This window comes from Hippoglossus hippoglossus, chromosome 6, assembly GCF_009819705.1.
Source record: "Hippoglossus hippoglossus isolate fHipHip1 chromosome 6, fHipHip1.pri, whole genome shotgun sequence".
Taxonomy (NCBI): domain Eukaryota; kingdom Metazoa; phylum Chordata; class Actinopteri; order Pleuronectiformes; family Pleuronectidae; genus Hippoglossus; species Hippoglossus hippoglossus.
In genome coordinates, this window is record NC_047156.1 from 3,119,990 (window position 1) to 3,141,469 (window position 21,480).

Here is a 21,480-nt window from a genome sequence, read left to right on the forward strand (position 1 = left end):
CGACCTGTTTTTAGTTTCTGGTGAAAACAGGTGTAAAGAGCTCAAGTGTGGAACCTTCACAACGGGGCAGTTTTTAGAAATACTGATGGCAACAGCCTAGTTGTTGCTTAGCAAGACGAAGCTTCTCCTCTCTAAGGTTTTTATTCCAGTTCTGTAGCACGTTTCAGAGTCTTGTGTCTTTTACGTGTTGTTTTGTCATCAAACTGATCTCGGTTCAGACAGTTTTTAAAAGTGTCTGCGTTGCTGCAGGAAACAACCGAAGCTGAAGGAAGATCTTAAGTAGTTTTTTTTAATTATTCATGGTGACCACACTGTTGATAAATGTTGTCCCGTCACAAATCTGCAGTTAGAAAGATCAACTCCCAGTCAACTGTGGTTGGTTCATCGATTCTACACACAAGGTTTAGACCTTTGTCAAGTCTGGGGGAAATAGCCCTGATGATGTCATAGTGATGTCATTAGAAACTGCCCATGTGTGAATTTACTCAGAGAATGAAAAGGAAGAGGTTCCTAGATTCATATGATGGTAAACACGTGCTTACTATGTGCAGCCTACTGATGTCACCTCACAGGATTTCTGGGTATTGAAGTTGTCACACGTCTGTGGGGAGATTTTTTTTTTTGTTTTGACCGTCACTGCAAAGTGGGTCAAACTGCTGTTGACCTTATTTTTTGGGGTCAGTGATGTCATTGTCACTGTCGGGATCAATAACTCTGAGCTCCGTTAACACTCCACAACACTGGATACACACTGTAACACAACCGTGGACCAGAAACGCACAGTCAGCTCAGAGCAGGGTGATATGAAGAAGCCAGAGACTCTGAGTAAAGATGGACGACGCGTCTCCACTCGTACCTCAGACACGGCTGCAGCCACTTTGAGATTCTGACCTTAGTTGGAGCCAGAGTCTGTTCGTTAGTGATCGAGGAGCTTTGGGTTCAAGATCCTGCCGATACAAGTCAAACGTGATATTCCCCCCCCCAGAAAGAACCCGTCTTTGAGAAAGTTCAGCTTGGTCCATGTCCCACCTGCTCACATGGAGGAGGTAGGGCTTATGACCAATACTGCAGTCAGCCACCAGGGGGGCGATCAATCAATACTATTTGGCTTCACTTTTGGCTCATGTCGTCCATCTTTATTCTCAGTCTTGAAGAAAGCTGACACTCTGGTTTTCATGTTGTTGTTTTTTCTACATTGGACGATGCAGTTTCTTGTTTTCATGTGTTTGTCGCACGCGCACAGATAAACCGCAACTTCTGAATTAGCAGGCAGTTGTTAAATTTACACGTTTTATGTTTCACTGTTCCACACTTACATTTTCTGTCAGACGCACATTTCAGTGTGTATCTGTGTGTGTGTGTTTGTGTGGGGTTATTGTGGGTGGGGGTGAAGGGTCGCAGAGATTCAAATAATCAGAGAGACAACCACAGGCTTCGGTCCATGGAGAGGGAACAGGAAGGAGGAGATTTGTTGTTTTGTTTTTGGGGGGGGGGGGGGGGGGTGAAGTACAGAAGGAAAAACATTTTTCCGATCACGATGAACTGTTTTTTTTTGTTTTCATCCTTTTCGGTTGTCTCAGCTGCAGAAAACCCAGTTAGTGCTGTATTATTAACGTCGACTCTCCTCCTGCAAACGGACCAAACGTGCACGACTGTGGCTGACGTCATTTCCGTAGAGACACTGTGACCCCCCCCGCCCCGCGTGGAGGCGGGTGGGGTGTTGCCATGGAGACGGGATGCAGGAGGGGTTCATGTGTTTGTTTTAGATCCTTTCTAACACTCCAGCCGTCGCACGGAGCCGATGTGGAAACTAACCTCAATAGGACTGTAGAAAGTTTATTTATTTATTTCTAGGAAACCTTATTGTTTACTGTTTAGTCCCTCTAATATGTTTACAGGGCATTTTGTGGAAAGTGCTTTTCAAATAAATCTGGAGTTTTTTTTTCCATCTCTTTGTTTTTGGGTTATTTTTGTCTCATTTGTTCTTCATTTCTCATTTTAGTTGTCATTTTTATTTAGAATGCAGCAAAAATATTAAATTTTTTTTTGTTAATTTAACGTCTTTTTAACCAGGAAAAGTCCCGATGAGATTAAAAATCTCTTTTTCAAATATCTGTTGAGCCAATAACTGAAAATATACATAACAGGCTTCTAGCATGAGTGAAAATATCACATTAACATAAGAGTTGACGTTCATGTTAGCAACCTAATGACGCTTTACTTTTAATGGTGTACATTTGACCATATTCAGCCACAGTGTTAATAAACATAAGACTAATTTGCTAACAATGACAATAAGTATGAATATGTTGTTATTTATGTTGAGTTTATTTTTAAGCTTTCAATATTTTTTTTCTTTAGGCCTAAAGAAGGATTATGAAGTTATTCTAATCTCCTTATTTTAAAGTACATCACTGTGATAATCTGCTTTTTGTGCCTAAACATGTGTGCCGAGGATCTTTTTATATTTGATCTGTACTTTCTTTTTAACTAATTTGGTTCAGTTTAGTCTCAGGTGCGTGTCTCATGTAGTTTTGCAGCTTCGACAGCAGCAGGACGGATTCACGTCAGAATCCTGAGTTCATTTAATCCATCAGGATGAAGAGCAGATGAGATGTTGTACTCTCTTGTCTCTATGTTGTCAGTGTTTTGTGTTTCTGTGGAACTTACTCTGCCTCCACATGTTCTCCTCACGTGTAAAGAGAAGTGCTGATGCTCGGGTGCTGCAGGATCCATCAGAGACTTGCAGGCGGTTTTATAAATTCCTTTATCCCGCTTCTGCTCCAACTTGTCGACTATGACTGAGTAAATGTGAGATTTCGAAACCTCGGACACGCCTCGTGCTCGGGACCTTTGCTGTGCAGGTGTGGCCAATGTGGCGCCGACAGTTTGTGTGTAAAATGGCTGTTTGCACTTTATTTAAACAGGCTCGAGGGCCAAGTTTACTCTGTTTGACCAGTTTTGTGAGCAGAAGCAGAATGTTCATTTAAACTTCAGAAGTGTCTTAAAGGAACTGGGCTGAGTCGGAGTGACCGTGTGATGGAGGCAGAGCAACATTCAACCATGATGCTGCTCAAACTTTAACTTCTTTTTCTCCTCTTGATATTTGTATGTTTTTTTGCATTTTATCCCAAAGAATTAAAGTGGAAACATAAATAAAACCAAACCTTGTTTCTCTCGAGATCTCTTTGGTTCACAAAGATACTTTTACAATGAGCTTAGTAAGATTAGTAAGTAAGATTTCTCTTCTTCTGTTGATGATATGAAAAACCCTGTGATTGTGCACTGGCAGTAAACTGCTGTGGAAGATTCAAGCAGCCTCAGAGGTTAACATGACACCAAGCAGGCAAATGTTTATGGAGCCAAACAGATGAATCCTCTCAAGAATTCAGAGCATCCACAGCAGCCCGGGGGCAAAGTGGCTGACTGGTCCGAGGTCAGTTTCACAGTCTGGTGTTGAGGGTAAAGTAAGAGGACAGGGAAGCTCAAGTTTAAAGAAGTTACCTCCACATGGAGGAGGAACGAGGCCTGATGAACAAAGTTTAATTGGCTGATACAACAAATTACCCTTTGCGTCTTCAACTCAAGATTATTCCTAACGAGCACTTCAAATTTCAACTTTGTCAAACATCACAGCAAACGAGAAGAGAAGTTTTCACGTGATTAAATTCAAAGTTGATGCAAATATATGTAAATTTGCACCTGACGACAGGAGCTTGTGTGTGAGTCAGTGTTGTGTCGACAGTTGGTTTTCAAACCCTCTGAGTCATTTAAACAAAGTTAATTCAAAGACAAACACCTCCTGCTGGTAAAGATCCTGTGTCATGATGGAAAACTCCAGAAAGATAAATGTGCTGATCATGTTGCACACAAACCTAAAGGACGCTGCAACTCCAGTGATGAACTTCAGGACCACACCAGAGCTGCAGAGCAATCAGGATACGATCACACACACAGACCATTACAACAATACTTTACAGATCCTCTGCAGAGCGCAGGAACAACGTTGATGTGTTTCAGCGTTACACAATGTTACTCTGAACCAGTGTTTTAGGAAATTGCATTAGATCGGAGGCCGCTGCACTTTGCTGCAACATTTCACACGAGGCCTCAGTCGACCTTGAGGGTCACTGTCCGTCACGTCTCAGGGTCGAGCGGCGGCCGAGTCCCAGAGAGGCTCCACACCGGTGGAGGAGGAAAGTCTGTTGAAGGACAACCTGGATTCTCAATTAAATATTTACTCCAGCTGAAGCCTTTACTGGAAGTAAAGTGTGTTTACTGTGAAAGAAGCAACATCTAGACTCTACGTCATTATTCAAAGAGAAACAACATGGAAGAAAGAAAAGAAGGGGTCAACGTTGCTGACAACATTTACATTTGTCTATGACAACGCAGAGCAACTTATTTGGAAGAAAACTTCAATAGTTCATTCTTTAACCCTTTTTAGTAAGATAATCTGTGAGAGGAGAATCTGTGAGAGGAGAATCTGCGAGAGGAGAATCTGTGAGAGGAGAATCTTTGAGAGGAGAATCTTTGAGAGGAGAATCTTTGAGAGGAGAATCTGCGAGAGGAGAATCTTTGAGAGGAGAATCTTTGAGAGGAGAATCTTTGAGAGGAGAATCTTTGAGAGGAGAATCTGTGAGAGGAGAATCTGTGAGAGGAGAATCTTTGAGAGGAGAATCTGTGAGAGGAGAATCTGTGAGAGGAGAATCTTTGAGAGGAGAATCTGTGAGAGGAGAATCTGTGAGAGGAGAATCTTTGAGAGGAGAATCTTTGAGAGGAGAATCTTTGAGAGGAGAATCTATGAGAGGAGAATCTGCGAGAGGAGAATCTTTGAGAGGAGAATCTGTGAGAGGAGAATCTTTGAGAGGAGAATCTTTGAGAGGAGAATCTGTGAGAGGAGAATCTGTGAGAGGAGAATCTTTGAGAGGAGAATCTATGAGAGGAGAATCTGCGAGAGGAGAATCTTTGAGAGGAGAATCTGTGAGAGGAGAATCTGCGAGAGGAGAATCTTTGAGAGGAGAATCTGCGAGAGGAGAATCTGCGAGAGGAGGCCATGTTGGTATATCCAGGAAGTCGGCTCTCTTATCCAGGATCCCAGCTCGTGGTTGGTCACCTTCACTTGGACGAATACTGTGTCTCTCAGGCTGCAATATCAGGCTCTTCTTTCTTATTGTGTCGGAGACATCGCTGTAAATCAGGGCTTTCTTCATAGAGACTCTACACATTTCATAGTTTTGTAAAATATCCTGAACAAATACAACCGGCAGTACAAGTACAACATAGATCATTAAGTATGAAAACAACCTAAAATTTGGATTCCAGATGTCAGAGGCGAGAACCAAGAGAAACAACCTTGTTCAGAATCCAGTGAGGAAAAAGGAGGTGAAAACTTTGACAGTTGCTGCTTTGATGGATTTTGACCTTTTTGAGGACAGAATATTTTCAGTTGCATGTGAGAATCATTCAAAGAAACTATAAACTATAAGTAGAATTAGAGGCTGCAGGGCTGACGTGACGTTTACAGAATGATCTGTTTCTCTGGGGGAAGTTTTTGTAACTCTTCTGTCCGTCTGTCTGAAACCAATAACATGTTCTCCAGCGGCTCACTGTATTTTCCTTAACTGACACAGATGTTTGTCTTTTTCCCATGCTCCTCTGCTGCTGGCGATAACGTCTGCGTGAGCGGAAACCAGCGAGAACAAAGAGTCTGTATCCACACTGCAGGGAGCACTGGCAGGTGTGAGGTCTGATTCCCACTTCCCTGTATCAACACACTCACACACACACACACACACACACACACACACACACACACACACACACACACACACACACACACACACACACACACACACACACAAACACACACACACACACACACACACACACACACACTAACTGAAACATCCACGTGCAGCAATGTGTGTACACACAAACACTGGCATCAAACAGTCACAGTTTACTGGTCTTTTTCTATTGTTTGTGAAGTTTAAAGAAAGACTGAGGAAGACACACACACACACACACACACACACACACACACACACACACACACACACACACAAACACACACACACACACACACACACACACACACACACACACACACACACACACACACACACACACACACACACACACACACACACACACAAACACACACATCTCCTCTTCCTCCCAACATCCAGAAACAAAGCTGAAACGTCCTGGATACGAACGCGGCCATCTTGCTCGTGTAAGACGTTATTTGGAGTCCGAGTCAAAATGCTTTGGCTTCATTTTTGGGAGCTGTTACGTCGTCCATCTTTATTTACAGCCTGTGATTGTCCCCCAGTTGTTGGGTGGTTTCAGTAAAAGTTTTCGAGAAGTGAGTAAATGTATCTGACAAATAAATGTAGTTTCTGAGCAGCAGAATAAATTCCGTTTCCCATGATGTTAAACAGTTTTGTGGTAATTTTACCTTCAGCACTAGTGACTGTTTAAAAACCTTTAACGTCACAGCCTGGGTGATTTCCCGTCGGTTCCGGTCCTCGTCCTTTATTCTCTCCCTGCAGCCTCAGTCACGAAGCTGATGAGGACATTATCGACGTCGCAGGGCTGAGTCACAGCAGCGTCTGTGCACAGGTGGAGAGCTGACCCTTCTTTTTTATGTCTTCATTAGAGTAAACAACATTCGATCATGACGTCTGTTCCCTTTCTCTCAATCACATTATCTCTGGAAAGTACCTGTGTTCCCAGGGACGCTTCAATTACCTCGGATCAATCTGATCGAGTCTTATCAGATCCAGTCGTGTCAAATTTAGCCCACGGTCGAGAATTTCCACTTAACTGAAATGAAATGTAGTAAATCCACATCATGCCAAGGTCTCAATGTGTCATCAATGGCCCCAAACAAGCAAAGACTAATAAAATAACATCAAGAAAAGTTCAATGAAATCGAACAAACCCAAACAGAGTCAAAGCTCATTTAAATTAGATCAAATTAACTCTATTTCAGTCAATATAACAATTATTTCTCTTTTATCTCATCAACACATCGTGGTGATTAGTGTTTGGAGCAGGTGGCTGCATCCGCGCAAACTGAAACATCTGATAACTGATATGAATCTTTCTCTCAGACATTGAGACACTTGTTCTTTTCAAGTTCATATTAGAAATATGAGAACAATGTGAATGAATCGTTCAATAACGTTTGATTAAATGCCTGATGTGACTTTTAGCAGCACAAGAGGACGTGTGTGTTGAAACGTGTGACGGCCGTGCAGTGTCCCCTGAGGAGGGGAAGAGGAGAATGTGGTGTGTTGACCTTTCGCTCACAACAAATCGCTCTCTGCATCTTTTACTAAATAAAGACACACACACACAGACACACACACACAGACCACAGGATAAATCATATCAGTGACGCCTGTAAATGAAAGAAAAAATTCGCTCACATTCTAGAACCCACATGAAAAAATGTGTACGCACACACACACACACACACACACACACACACACACATTGGAACACACACCTTGGGGCACCATGCAACAAAGGTTAGCAGTCAGGAGTGAGTGGTGGGCAGAGCAGTCATGTGCTGTGTGTGTGTTGCACATATATGTATGAGCTTGTGTGTGTGTGTGTGTGTGTGTGTGTGTGTGTGTGTGTGTGTGTGTGTGTGTGTGTGTGTGTGTGTGTGTGGATGCTGGGAAGGGAAATGAAAATCCCAATACGCTGACAGATGTCTGGAAACAGCTGATAGGTGCAGCCTGGATGAATTTGCGTGTCGTATATATTTTGAATCGCTGTGAACGGATATGAATTAATAACGAGTGATGGAGACGAGTGACAACGATTTTAATTTAACCTCAGAGCGTTGATCCAGTCACAGGAGAAACACACATATGAGACCAGTATTGTTACAGCAACACACATATCAACCATGTCCATCATAATTGGATTGGGTAATGTGCACCCCCCCCCCCACACCACTCTACCCACAATGCACCAATGATGACTCAATATCCAGGCATCAGTGTGGTTTCATATTTTTATTTCTTTTAGTGTCAGACACTAAATCACATCTTAACCTCAGATTAGAAAACACATGGAGGTGGTTGTGTTCTTGTAATAATATAAATCTGCTGACTCAGCCTCTTTAAATCAAATCCTAAAACTAAATACTTTCTTAACTCCCTGATTTGACCTCGTTCCTCATTTTCTGTGAAACGGATTAAATTTCTGTCTCACATTTAGTGTTTTTATTCTTTTATGACTTTATAATATAATTTTTCATGGCTTTCTAGTCGTTTTTCTTTTTATCTGTGAGGAACTTTGTTACTGTATTTTAAGAAGAGCTCTATGAATAAAGAAATATCATTATTATATCATCACTATGGTTCAAGTTCTCTGTCAAGGGTTTGAACGACTGGTTTCATGGAAACACACAGCTGCCCCCTACTGGATGTTATCATCTGTCTGAAAAGAGCTGAACTACAACATTTTGTGTGTGTGTTTATGTGTTTAGGTGCATGTGTGTGTGCGTCGGTGCTGTTTTTGTTATTGTCGAATGCCGTATCAAGGTGTCAAGACACTCGACTGCTTATTAGAACCTTCCAGTTCCTCTCTGTGACATTCCACACACACTGAAGATAAGTGAACACGTGTGTTCAAACATGTTCAACACACGAGGACATGAAACGTGTGAATACACACAAACCACCTCATCACAATCAGCAGCAGCAGCATCAGCTCCATTAGCCTCACTCCCTGCCATATATAGTTAGATTTCTGTTTTACACTATTAACTTTTGTTGTGTTTTTTATGAAACACTTTGCTGTTGTGTAACTGATTTACTGGCTTTTAATTTCCTTAAAGATTTGATTATGAAACAACACAAATTGAACACGTGTAAAAATCAATAAAAAACAAGATGTCTCAGCTCATCACTCAGTTCATGGCAGGAGGACGTGATAGTAGTAAATAAACTTGAATTATACACATGCACAGACCCAGTGACCATTATACCACTGTGCTTCACAACTATAAGTTAATTACTGAGGTTATTGTACCATGTGGTTTAGTAATAAAGTTTAAGAGCTCTTTCAAATTGTTTTTATCTAATGAAGCAGAGGTCTGGAATTAAACTATTATTTAACAAAATAACAATATCAACGTTATTTATCTTCCTAATAACATAATGAAATGACTTGAAATGTATGCATTGATCCTCTTTGTTTTTTTTGTTTTTTTTAATTTATTTATTTTCACATTTGTTGCCTATAAATTGTTGAAAATGTTGTAATAATGTATGTTTGGATCTGATCTGGATTTGTTAAGTCTGTGTTTTTGGTGGAGAGGTGCTGAGGGTCTTCCACGGCTCTAGAGGGCGCTGTTGCACTTCCACCCCGCTCTCACTCTGACTTTGTTGCCGGAAGTAAATCCCACTCCTGTGAGGGAAGGAGGTCGGCGTGTGTTGATCTGTTTCCACGTGTCGGTGAATTCATTCAGATACAAAACCGGATTAAGGGTTTTAAACAGATTAAAGTGAATCGAATCCAAACAACAGCGATGGGTAAAAAAGGGAAGAAAGAGAAGAAGGTGAAGGGAGCAGAGAAGACGGCGGCCAAGATGGAGAAGAAGGTTTCCAAGAGAAGTAAACGAGAAGAGGTAACTGGATTTAAACTCACTAACCAACTAACTAACCAACTAACTGACTGACTAACTAATCAACTTATCAACTGACTGACTGACTGAGAAACCAACTGTGTATTTAAATGAACGTATACTAACTGACTGTAGATTTAAACTAACCAACTAACCAACTGACTGACTGACTAACTAACTAACTGTGGATTTAACCTAAATCATCAATGTGTAATTATTTGTATTTTTTTTCAAATGTCACAAAGTGAAGCTGATGTTTATCTCTGTAGCTCATTATTTACTGTCCGTTGATATGATCTTATTATTCATCTTATTACTAAACTCTGTTTGTGTTGATTATTTATCTTTTATCATCTGAACTTTCTTTTCGTTGTTGTTGTTTTAGTTGCATTAGTTTTTAAATCTGGAGGTTTAACATTATTCATTTTAAAATCCTGTGAATTGCATCTGAACAGTTTGAAAGGTGCCGTTTAAATAAAGTTTGACTGATTGTTCTGTTCATTACGTTGTTTAATACAACTACATTAAAATTAAATCGCAATTAAATTCAAAATAATGTAATTTTGTGTAAATTAACACAAAACAGAATTTCACCACAACATAAACGACTCTAATGAAAAACAATTACAGACTTTTCTTTCTTTCTTCCTTCCTTCCTTCCTTCCTTCCTCCCTTCCTCCTCTCCTTCCCTAGGAGGACCTGGAGGCTCTTATTGCTGAGTTTCAGACTCTGGATGGAAAGAAGACTCAGGTGGTGGAGACGACGTGTCCTCCTCCGTCACCGAGGTGAACCCCCGCCCTTCGTTCAACCTACAACCCGCCTGCTGGAATAGAAACGTTTCTTAATCTCTCACATCTCTTCCTGCTTTTCAGATTGAGTGCGTCTCTCTCTGCTCATCCTGAGAAAGATGAACTCATCCTGTTTGGAGGAGAATTCTTCAATGGAAAGAAGGTAGAAAAATATTCTGGACCCTGAGATACTTGTATTCTTCTCGTTCTGTGGTCCTTACGTGTTGGAGACGTCATCAACGTGGTCACTCAGACGTTTTACTTGGGGGGCTGACAGGAACGTTTCTGGAAAATGTCCAATGCAACAGACAGACTTAGACCTTTCTGGAAAATTTCGGGAAACCATTTAGACTTCAGTGCATGTCTGGAAGCAGCTTTATACGTGTTCCTCTGCCTGAGTGAGTTAGAAAATAGTCAGACAAGAACAACCACTAATCTGAGTTTCTATCCTACACACCAGTCTTACAATCACCAGCTCTGTACAAGCTGAGTCTGAGGATGAGCCCATTAGCTTGAATTATGTTTTCTTCTTTTTCCGGTTTTGACAGTTGTTAACTTTGTTTGCAGACGTTTCTGTACAACGACCTGTTTTTCTACAACATCAAGAAGAACACGTGGGTGAAGTCCGACATCCCCAACCCTCCTCCACCGCGCTGCTCTCACCAGGTAAATCCTCCACGTGGATCCTCTCCTGTCTCCTGATGCTCGCCCCGATCACACTGAACATCACAGTGGTTCCTCACTCAGATTTATAACCAGCTTGAAAACAGTGGGACGTTTTCCACAATGAGAGAGGAGTTGATTTACAGAAGCATGTGTCACTCCAGTTGGAAGTTTGAATGCAACTGATGGTGTGATTCTTAATTTCAACCACAAGGGGGCAGAATGCCACAGCACAGTTGGGGGGGGGGGGGACTGAGTCTTATCAGCAATGTCATCATGGCTGATGGCCTGTTGCAAGGAAACAAATTAAGTCAAAGGACAACAGATCTTTATCTCACTCTGTTTATGCTCTCCTCTTCTTCCTCCTCTTCCTCCTCTTCCTCCCCTCTCCCTCCCTCTCCCTCAGGCGGTGATGGTTCCCCAGGGTGGGGGCCAGCTCTGGGTGTTTGGGGGGGAGTTTGGTTCTCCGAACGGGGAACAGTTCTACCACTACAAGGACCTGTGGGTGCTGCATCTGGCAACACACACCTGGGAGAACATCAAGTATGTGTCCTAAAAGCAGACGTCGTAATAAACGGTGGAATTATGGGTCAACGTTTGTGTTTATAATGATTTTTAAACATACATCAGTGTTTTAAAATGAGCTTTGTGTTTTCCAGGGCGGCCGGTGGTCCGACGGGTCGCAGCGGACACCGGATGGTCCTCAGCAAGAAGCAGCTGCTGGTGTTTGGAGGTTTCCATGAGAGCACCAGGTAAAGTGTCACAGATCAGGAGGATACAACAGGAATGTTCAGTGCAGATATACAGATATGCAGATATACAGATATGCTGGTGTTTAAGTTTCATGAAATGTTGTTTTTGTTTGACTTCCTGTTACAGCTCATTGAGTCTTTTCTATTTTTGGCTCAGTTTCAACCCTTTTCTCTCCTGATCCCTCCCCCACGTCCCCTCCCCCTCCTCAGGGATTTTGTCTATTACAACGACGTCTACTCGTTCTCCCTGGAAACCTTCTCCTGGTCACGCCTCACTCCGTCAGGCTCCGCCCCCCCTCCACGCTCGGCCTGTCAGATGACTTCCACGCCCGACGGCACGGGCGTCATCATCTACGGTGGATACTCCAAAGTTGTGAGTGTGTGATCTGATGCTTTAGTTGCATGTGCGTCTCCTCCATATTGATCATAGAGACTTTAGTTCTGTGTTAATGTGATTTACTGTATTTAAATGTTTGTGTTCCTTTAGAGAGTCAAGAAGGATGTGGAGAAGGGAACCATCCACTCTGACATGTTCCTCCTGAAGCGAGAGGGTAAAGATGGCCAAGGTACAAAACACTTCACTGTCAGAATCTTTTTGAGACGGTACGACCACAGAAATCATCCAGCTACTGTCATTTGTTTGTGACTTGTCCTGTTTCTCCGTCCTCCAGAGAAGTGGTCATGGTCCAGGGTGAGCCCCTCAGGTAGCAAGCCTCATCCTCGCTCTGGCTTCTCGCCGGCGATGGGCCCGGCGGGGCGGGCGGTGCTGTTTGGTGGGGTGTGTGATGAGGAAGAGGAGGAGACACTGGAGGGTGACTTCTACAACGACCTGCACCTGTATGACACGGGGAAGAACCGCTGGTTCCCCGGCGTGCTCCGGGTAAGCTCCACCGCCACGATTCACCTGCTGCGTGAATGAATGTAGGAAGGTTTGTGTGGAAGAGAAGTTCACATGAAGCCAAGTTTAACACCAGCACCAACTTCAGGATCTTCTCGTCATGGGGGGGAAAGAAAAGCACATGGATGCTGTTGCTTTTTCTAAATTAATCCTAATTTAGTCGTAGTAGAACTCGACTGATTTAACATTTGTGTCCGTTCAGGGAAACAAGACGGAGAAGAAGAAGCGACGCAGGGGGAAGAAGGAAGGAGCCGAGGGGGAGGGAGGAGAGATGGAGGGGGAGGATGGGGAGGAGGCGGCGCCACAAGGACCCACTGAGGTCGTCAAGGAGATCGTCACAGAGGACGGCACCGTGATGACCATTAAGGAAGTGATCCCTGGAGCTCAGGAGGAGGAGGAGGAGGAGGAGGAAGAAGAGGAAGAGGATGAAGGTTAGATAACACAATCACACAAACGCACAACCACAATTATCCAGAGAGTTTGGACAATCCCTTGTTTTTGTCCTTTTGACGTTTGAATTCTCATTGATTTCAGACTCAGATGTAAGTTTTTCTTCTCCTCAGCTTCAGCCTCCGTCAACCTGGTGGAGCCCTGTCCGAGGTCCAGCGCCATGGCAACGGTGCGCCAGGGCAAGCTCTTCCTGTTCGGGGGGATGTTTGAGGTCGGTGACCGCCAGTTCACCCTGAACGACTTCTACAGCCTGGACCTCCACAAGATGGACCAGTGGGAGACTCTGGTTGAGATGGATCCCAGTGAGTCAGCCGCTCGAAAACCCAGTAACGCATGTAAACAAAGAGGACCTGAGATTTAATCACAGGCACCTCACCAGGCGCCCTGAAGCTCCCGATGCAGGAGAGGAGGTGGCGATAAGACGGGAGAGACGCATGTGAGGTTTCATTTGGATTTATGATTCTGTGTCCACAGAGACGCAGGAGTGGCTGGAAGAGTCTGAGTCAGAGGGCGATGAGGAGGAGGAGGAGGAGGAGGAGGAGGAGGAGGAGCAGCTGAAAGGAGCAGAAGGGAAAGAGGACGAGGTTGAGTCTGAAGGGGAAAGTGACGATGAGGAAGGTAATAATATTCAATCTGTATCTTTGTCACTTCACCTTTTCATGTGATTTATAATGAGCAACAAGTAACCAACCGACTCTGTTGCTGCTTTTTAAATTCTAAATGATATATTTCTGTGTCCAGATGAAGAAGAGCACCCGGCAGTGCAGGAGGGGGAGACGGTGACTGATTATCAGATTCGTACGGAGAAGTACTGGACGGAACTGGCCCGGACTAAAATGGGCCCTGACATCAAGGACAAAAAGGTCGCAAAGGTCGCCCTCGCCATGGCTAAAGTCTTCCATGAAGACCAGTAGTGGAAAAACGCCAAACTGTTCTGAATGACTGTGTGTGTGTGTGTGTGTGTGTGTGTGTGTGTGTGTGTGTGTGAGTGTGAGTGAAATATCTTGTAATGTTACTGCAAACAATTCGGTAATACAAGTGAGATTTCAAAACAAAAACATTTAACCATCTTCCTACTGTTTAACATTTACATGTTATTTTTAATTTCGGGTTTATAAGAATATTTAAAGTTTTATTATTGTTTTTTCAAGATCATCATCAGTTTTCATTTAAATAAAATAACTAAACTGAAATAACACTTTTAATGCTGCTGCTCTCACTTTTGAAACCACAGTGCTGAAGCTTACAGAGGAAATAACTTCTGTAATTTTTTTATTTCTTATGGTTGGTGTTCTTTTATTACATGTTTTAATTTTACCAAAATTATTCTTCTCGGTAGTGGGAGTATTTTTGTGCACTTATTTTAAATTCATTTAGCCTCTTGGTTCTCGTCTCCTTTGAGGAGTTCTGCAGATTCTGGTGAAAAGTCCCTGTGGGTTTGTCACAAAAACGTTTTTCACATGTTTACAAGCATCCAAACCTGATGGAGGAGGAGTCTGTGTTTTACACTGAACAACAAACTGTGTTAGAAAGTTTAGACAAAAACTAAAGGGACCAGTATTTGTGTATTTGTAAACAGGGACTGTCCCCACCTGGTGGACATGTTGGTCCACGTAGTCAGTCACAGGTGGAGAAAGGTCCTGTGACAGCTCAGATTGACGACTGCTCCTGAGAGACAGCGCAAATAAAATGTATGTTTCAATAGAAATGAAACTAGAATGACACTCGGGGAGCGGAAACCTCCACCGAGGCCCAACAGTCCCCTCATTAAACATCATTTGAATTCATTACATCCAGATTCTTATTGAGATCAACACTAAATTACAAATACAAACAGACATCAGTCTCCCCTACGTGTGCCTTTCAATCAAGATCCATGAATATTTCCCTGGGAAACTGGTGAAAATGCTTCAGTAAAGTGGGAAAGTTGACCTTCTTGGCTCGCGTCCCATCCTTCCACCAAAACCAATAAACCTGTCGTCACTGTTTGTTCACCTTAGTTCCTTACTTTACTTTTCCAAAGCCACACCCCACAGATTTGTTTGAAAAGTAAAACTATGTGTTACAGCTCAAATAAAAACATAATCCAGTCTTTCTTTCTTATCTTCTTTTGGCTTTATCCTCCTGTTTTCCCAACACCTGATCCTACTGGTTTCTTCTTCCCTTCCAGTAGCAAGATCTGCAGATATGATGGGGACGATTGTGTGCCCCCTGCAGATATGTAGCTGCAACACATTTCCTTTGTCTGAGTTTCACTCGTCTACAGCGAGCGAGACGGAGACGGGGAACAGAGGGAGAGAGGGAGAGAGGAGAGCAGGTGGAATTTAGGAATTGTCAAAAGAAGGGAGAGGATGGAGAGCAGGGGCAGAAAGAAGGGGAAGGCAGAAAGAAGAGATGACACGACGGTGTGGGAACAGTGGGCAAGTAAAAGGGAGAGGAAGAGGATGGAGGGAGGGATACAGGGGAGGAAGAGGAGGGGGAGTGAGTGCACGATAAGTCAGGGAAGACATCAGTCACTGTGAGCAGCAGCCTATCCCTCTGTGACCTATTTTATCCTCCATCAGCATGCTGAACGAGGGATGAGAAGAGGCTGATGAATAATAGAGGAGAAGGAGAGATGGATGAGAATGAGGCTGCCTTCCTCTCCTTCTTCTTCCCCTCCTTTTTCCCGTGCCCACCCCCCCACCGTCTTTTTCTTTTCTTTTTTTAAATTTTAACTCCGGGACAAAAAAAGACTCAATAAATAACTAAAGAGAAGAAGATTTTTTTTGGGTGCTCTGCTGACGTGAGGCCTCGTAGCGTGGGAATCGTCACAGACGCGTCAGTGACTGTGTGAGCGACAGAGAACTTGTCGTACGCGACCATATCAGGCTTTTTATCGACTTTGTGTTTGAGATGATTCAAGAACAGATTGTCAATAAAGTCTTTGTATCGTGAGAGGACTGACTCACTTCTGGCTCGACAGGAAACGCTCACTATTTGCCAAACTGACAACAAGCTGATGTCAGACACGCGTCCGTCTACTAACCAATCAGAGTCAAGTCGAAGTAGACACCGCCCACGTAGGTGATGGCGACAGGACGTACGTGTGTCAGAAAAAATGTTTTAGTTAAAATATGAACCCGAAAGTAGCCAGATTAAGTTAAACAAATGGAGCAAACACACGAAGGTCGGACCTTCAGGTGTGAACCATTAAATCCTGATGTTCCAGACTTTCTTCCCAACTTTCTCTTGCTTCAGGTCTTTGAGGAAGTTTCTGTTTTTATCGTCCTCTGAACTATGAGTGTTGTCGTCCAGTTGTTTCAGTAAAGAACCCGATATGAGGAACGTTTAGTTCGAGCGTTTGAATCCTCAGACTTGTGGCTCTCCAGTTGTTCGGTTTTCCTTTTGGAAACTCAAGTATGTTTTTAAACCTTGTGAGCAGATCTTTCTTTTTTATTTATTTACAATAAACTGTAAATGAAGATGGACGAAGGATATGAATCGGACATGGGTGCTGCCATGTTGCACTTTTGACGTCAGAGTCTCTGAAGTAGTGATGGAGGAGCGGTCAGTTGTTTGTTGTTTGTCAGAGAATAATTCTTGGCTCTCGATGAATGAAGTCCGATGTCCATGAGCGTGTACAGAAATCAGGATGTAGTGAATTAAACCGGGTTTCAGGAGGAGACAGTTGGGCCTTGACGGACGAATGCGTCACACTCCACCTGCGTTCTGCTCTTCACTGTATAATAACGTCTCTAATGACCCAGTAATCATTATCCGTGACTGTGTCAGAGCTCTCTTCCCTCTAATTGATTCCTTCCACATTATGTCATGGCTTCGTACGCGCGCACACTGCGGTTTCTAATTTCTTTAATTCCTAATCCCTCGGTTGTGGTCAGGACATCAGTCACCACACTGCGCCTCCCCCCTTCCTGCCCTGTACCTGCTCACCTTCTCTCCCTCCTCCACCCTCCACCCTCCTCCCCCTCTCTCTCTCTCTCTCTCTCTATACTACCAGTGTGTTTAGAGGCCTAAGCCTTAATCCCCGGCCTCGCACTGATTTTATTACTGTAATCTGGGCTGGAATTGGCTTAGCTCTCTCAGACACTGGCGAACAGGAGGACAAGGACAACAACAGCAACAGGACGAATAATTAGAGGACGGATGACCACACCTGTAGTTTCCTGTTCGCCCTCGCTGAGGTTTAAACGTCCGCTAATTGATCCACGTTGACCTTAAATACTCAAACTAGCTTCAGGGCAGAGAGTGAAAGTGTTTATTTCCTTTAGTTCTCGTCACAGCGGTGGATGTTCATGTTTCTGATCAATTAATTATCAAATTAATTAGTTGTTTGATTCTGTAAAAACCAGGTGAAGCATCATGATTGACAGAGTGTGTGTTTAGACGGGACCTCGATGATGAGGCTCTACTAGACGATCACAGACTCTGGCTGAAGAGATGGAACCTGAGTTTGAGATCCTTGATATCTGAGATCTGGCTTCATGGAAATCATCGACTCTCGATCAATGATCCGCTGAGATCTTTTCTTTCAGCAGATGCTTCCTGTGAATGGCAAACTCAAAATGTTTGAGAGTTTCAATCCAAGTAGCTTTAACACACTTCTCGTATCTCGTTTCTTTGACTGGACTCCTGGTTTGCTAACTCCTGATCAGCTGCAGTTATCACATCACCACGTTTTCCAGTCCTATGTGAATGTTTGACTGTAACCTCTCTACCTGGCCAAGAAGAATACGAGTTATTATTTCACAACTGTCCATTTGTTTGTTTGTTTATCAGCAGCATCACACAAAAAATACTTCACAGAAAAACTTGTTTGAACGATGGAACATGGGCCAAGAAAGAATTAATAAAATGTTGGCGCTGATCTGGGATTTATGACTTTCTTTAACATCGCAAGATTTTATGTTTTTTTGGTGACATTTTCATTAATTTCACAGACAATACTTCATGATGAAATCTTGATGAATAAAAACAGGCATATTTAGGAGACGTCTATCTGCGATTCTGTGGAATTTGCTGCAGCTTGACTGGATTTAACTGCTGTGCCTCCACCGAGTGACATTCTGCTCTGTTTGTTTGTTTGTGAGTCAGCAGGATGACGCAAAAACCTCTGAATGACACCGTTCGGTAACAAATACAAACCTGATGTGCAGCCGAGGGAGTGTGGATTCAGTTGGGAATCAACAGTTTTATACTTTTAGAAGCTATGATGTGGATTTGGTGCAGAATTGAAAAGCGACTGTTGGGATCTACTGAGTGCAGCTAAAATACATTGTTTTGTTATAATTGCACGTTAGATGTTTTAGAATACAGGAACAAGAAGGTGAGTGTTTCTTGTACGTTTGAAGGTCTTAAGTTACCAACTACCAGTAGATGTTAGCAGGTGTTAGCAGCCACCAGTAGATGTTAGGGACATAACTTCCGTTGTGCACTTTAGCGTCATCAAGTGTTTTGGCCTCGTGATCAACGCTACAGGCCGAACTTGAGATCAGACGTCATTACCTCTTTGCCTTTTTAAACTAAACCCTGTCCCCTGACAAGATGGAGAATATCCCTTGTGTGTTCTACCACACTAATTAATGCCTCGTTGACGTGAGCGGATGTTAGGGACATGTCTTCAGTTGTGCACCTTCGTCATCTTGTGTTTCGGCCTTGTAATCACAAGCCCGCCTCCTCTAAGGCCGGCCCACCACAGGTTGATGGGACCTGGGTGCGTGTCCCTAACATCTCGGGGGCCCAGTTGGGATCTTTCCTCCTGATCCGGAGCCATTGGCCGGTGACTGAAACTGTGCACCCCCACTCCAGTCATGTCTCAGGTCACGAGACTGAGGCCGGATGCAGGGAGACGGACACAAGCTGAGTAAAGGCTAAAAAGCTACAGGTGAGGGAGGAGGAGAGGAGCTGGCCTGGCTGTGGAGTGTGTGTCTCTTTAAGAGCTGGAGCGTGCTATTGAGCAGGAGGAGGAGGGGTGGGTGTTTGGGTGGGTGGGGGGGGGGGGGTGGTTGGCTGCATTGGAACAGTCCTCTCTAATGAGCAGATTTTCTGAGAGAGAGAGAGAGAGAGAGAGGGGGAGAGAGAGAGAGAGGGGGAGATAGATAGAGCCATCCAGCCATAGGAGGAGAAGAGCTTGTGAGGCAGCAGGCTGTGCGTCAGCCGGCGCTCCGTAGGGAAACATGGAGACGAGCAGGAGATGCTGAGGAGGACAGAACGACACCACAACAGGATCTCATACATGGATGTTATTTCATCAGGCAGGCAACCTGAAGGCAACCCACGCAGAGGATAAACCACTTATGGACGCAGTGGATTAAAGACCTACAGACAGACTGAGAGAAGGGAGGGGGGCAATAGAAGAAGGAGAATTAATCAATCCACTTGTTTATTTTCATTGGGTGTGTGTGTGTGTGTGTGTGCGCATTTGCTGTCAGAAAGTGTGCATGTGTGTGTGCATGCATACAGTGTGTGTGTGTCTGTGTGTGTGTGCAGAAGGCAGGAGACTGCATTGCTGCTCTCCAGCACCACAGGACCAACACAAAGCAGATTACCTTATGTTTTCCCCCATTTTTCTGCCTCTCCCTCTTTCTATGCATGTGTGCGACCAGGCCAAGTGTGTGTCTGAGTGTGTGTGCGTGTGACACACAATAAGAAGAGGATGCTGGAGCCTGAAGTGAGACACACATTCCGACTTTGAATGATTTTCTGCTTAGGAGCGAACCCAAAGAAGAAACATTTTCTAAAGAGGGAGAGTTTCTCTTTTTCCTCACCATGCTAAAATGTCACAGCTCCAGTCGGGCTCTCGCTGCTGATCAGGGTGGCTCCTATGCTGGAGGAAGCCTGGAGGTTTGAAGGGCTGTCCCCGGGGACACTTCTTGGCTCGACACCCCAGAGAGGTGGAGGCATCGTCAGGTAGGAGGCGGCAGAGCGAGTGGGCCTGAGCCGGAGAGCAGGAGCAGAAGAGTAGGAGGGAGAGTTCTTGCGTTTGTGTTGGTGGAGGCTGATTTGAGGCCGGTGGAGCCGCCGGATGGTTTCATCTCCTGCTCAGAGAGGATAATGGCAGCTCCGGGCCCACTCTCCTGTCTCACCTGCGTCTGCCACAGAGGAGACGGGAGGTGCTAGCCAAAGAGACAAGGAGCCCAGCGAGAGGATGGTGTGAACAGCATCTCACTGCCTTTTCCCACCAAGCCGGGAAACCCCTGACACTCCTGTGAGGGGCCAAGTTTTGTTTTCCACCTTGTTTCTCCTTCTCCTTCTTCTTCCTGCCAGCTGGAAACAAAGGGTGGCGTCTCTCGATTCGTGTGGGAGTTCGCTCCCTCTTCCTCCCAACTTCCTCCCTCTCCTCCTCCTCCTCCTCCTCCTCCTCCTCACCGAACTCTGAATTCAGCTCCATGGATTGATCGTAGCACCAACCTGTCCTTCTCTTTCCTCCCTCTGTTTTCTTTTTCTTTTCTTTTTCTTTTTGTCGAGGCTTCAGGGGAATTGCCAAGACCTGTTTCATGCATGTCCACTGGCGGCAGGTTCAACTTTGACGATGGGGGGTCATACTGCGGCGGGTGGGAGGAGGGCAAGGCGCACGGCCACGGGATCTGCACGGGACCCAAAGGCCAGGGCGAGTACTGTGGGTCCTGGGCCCACGGCTTTGAGCTGCTGGGCGTCTACACCTGGCCCAGCGGTAACACCTATCAGGGCACCTGGGCTCAGGGCAAGAGACACGGAGTGGGTGTTGAGAATAAAGGCCGCTGGGTGTACAAGGGCGAGTGGACGCACGGCTTTAAGGGACGCTATGGCGTCCGGGAGAGCACGGGGACGAGCGGGAAGTACGAGGGGACGTGGAACAACGGCCTGCAAGACGGATACGGAACAGAGACGTACTCGGACGGAGGTAGGAGGGGAAAGTTGCATTGTGGGGTTTGGGTCTGAGAGTGTGTGACAAAGAGTGTGAGAGGTTGTGTGAACCAGAGAGTCGATGTAAGAATGATTGACAACTGTCCTCAATGAAAACGACCGCCTTGTTACCGGAGGGAGATTGAACGACTGCTGACAGTTACCCAGGTGACAGATTTACAGTGGGAGGAGCTTGTCCCGAGGTCTTCTCGGGTCATCCTTTCTTCTGCCGCCGCCCGCCCCTGTCATCACACCCATTCATGCAGAGGCAGGGGGTTGCACAAGGACAATCTTTGATGAATGATTCTCAATCTCTAGTTTCTTCCTTTCTCGTTTCCCTCCTCTTCCTCTCTTTCCTCCGGTCCTAACCCCTCGATTCAGCTGCATGAGGAC

General features: G+C 44.5%; 2 protein-coding genes and 1 long non-coding RNA gene across 7 annotated transcripts in view; 2 read left to right on the forward strand and 1 right to left on the reverse strand.

The window, feature by feature from the left end:
- The first annotated feature begins 9,416 nt into the window (after window positions 1–9,416).
- klhdc4 (kelch domain containing 4) lies at window positions 9,417–14,610 on the forward strand. 2 transcript variants are annotated; one of them, XR_004614153.1, is made up of 14 exons: window positions 9,417–9,655; window positions 10,346–10,437; window positions 10,525–10,603; window positions 11,008–11,106; window positions 11,510–11,646; window positions 11,763–11,855; window positions 12,066–12,228; window positions 12,343–12,421; window positions 12,527–12,735; window positions 12,956–13,184; window positions 13,317–13,505; window positions 13,678–13,821; window positions 13,945–14,178; window positions 14,209–14,604. XR_004614153.1 is itself a non-coding variant. In XM_034588517.1 (13 exons), the coding sequence occupies exons 1-13, from the start codon at window positions 9,557–9,559 to the stop codon at window positions 14,115–14,117; spliced, it is 1,785 nt and encodes a 594-aa protein (XP_034444408.1). In that variant the 5' UTR covers window positions 9,417–9,556; the 3' UTR covers window positions 14,118–14,610. The 2 variants fall into 2 exon arrangements, 1 of the variants encoding a protein (XP_034444408.1); XM_034588517.1 differs by having other exon boundaries at window positions 13,945–14,610.
- Window positions 9,800–15,560, reverse strand: LOC117763429. The gene is made up of 3 exons (XR_004614155.1): window positions 15,164–15,560; window positions 11,626–11,631; window positions 9,800–9,810 (listed from the first exon to the last, which is right to left on the reverse strand). It is a non-coding gene; the product is annotated as an uncharacterized LOC117763429 (long non-coding RNA).
- A 3,676-nt stretch (window positions 15,561–19,236) lies between these two features.
- The window catches only part of jph3 (junctophilin 3), a 45,265-nt gene continuing 43,021 nt past the window's right edge, over window positions 19,237–21,480 (forward strand). For 3 of the 4 annotated variants that reach the window (XR_004614231.1, XR_004614232.1, XM_034589344.1), the window contains exon 1: window positions 19,240–21,085. Coding sequence is in view for 1 of the 4 variants with exons in the window: in XM_034589344.1 (XP_034445235.1) it covers window positions 20,704–21,085 (382 nt within the window). In the remaining 3 variants the exon portion in view is untranslated. Of the gene's footprint in view, window positions 21,086–21,480 lie in introns of all 4 variants that reach the window. The other variant, XR_004614233.1, reaches the window with a different exon arrangement.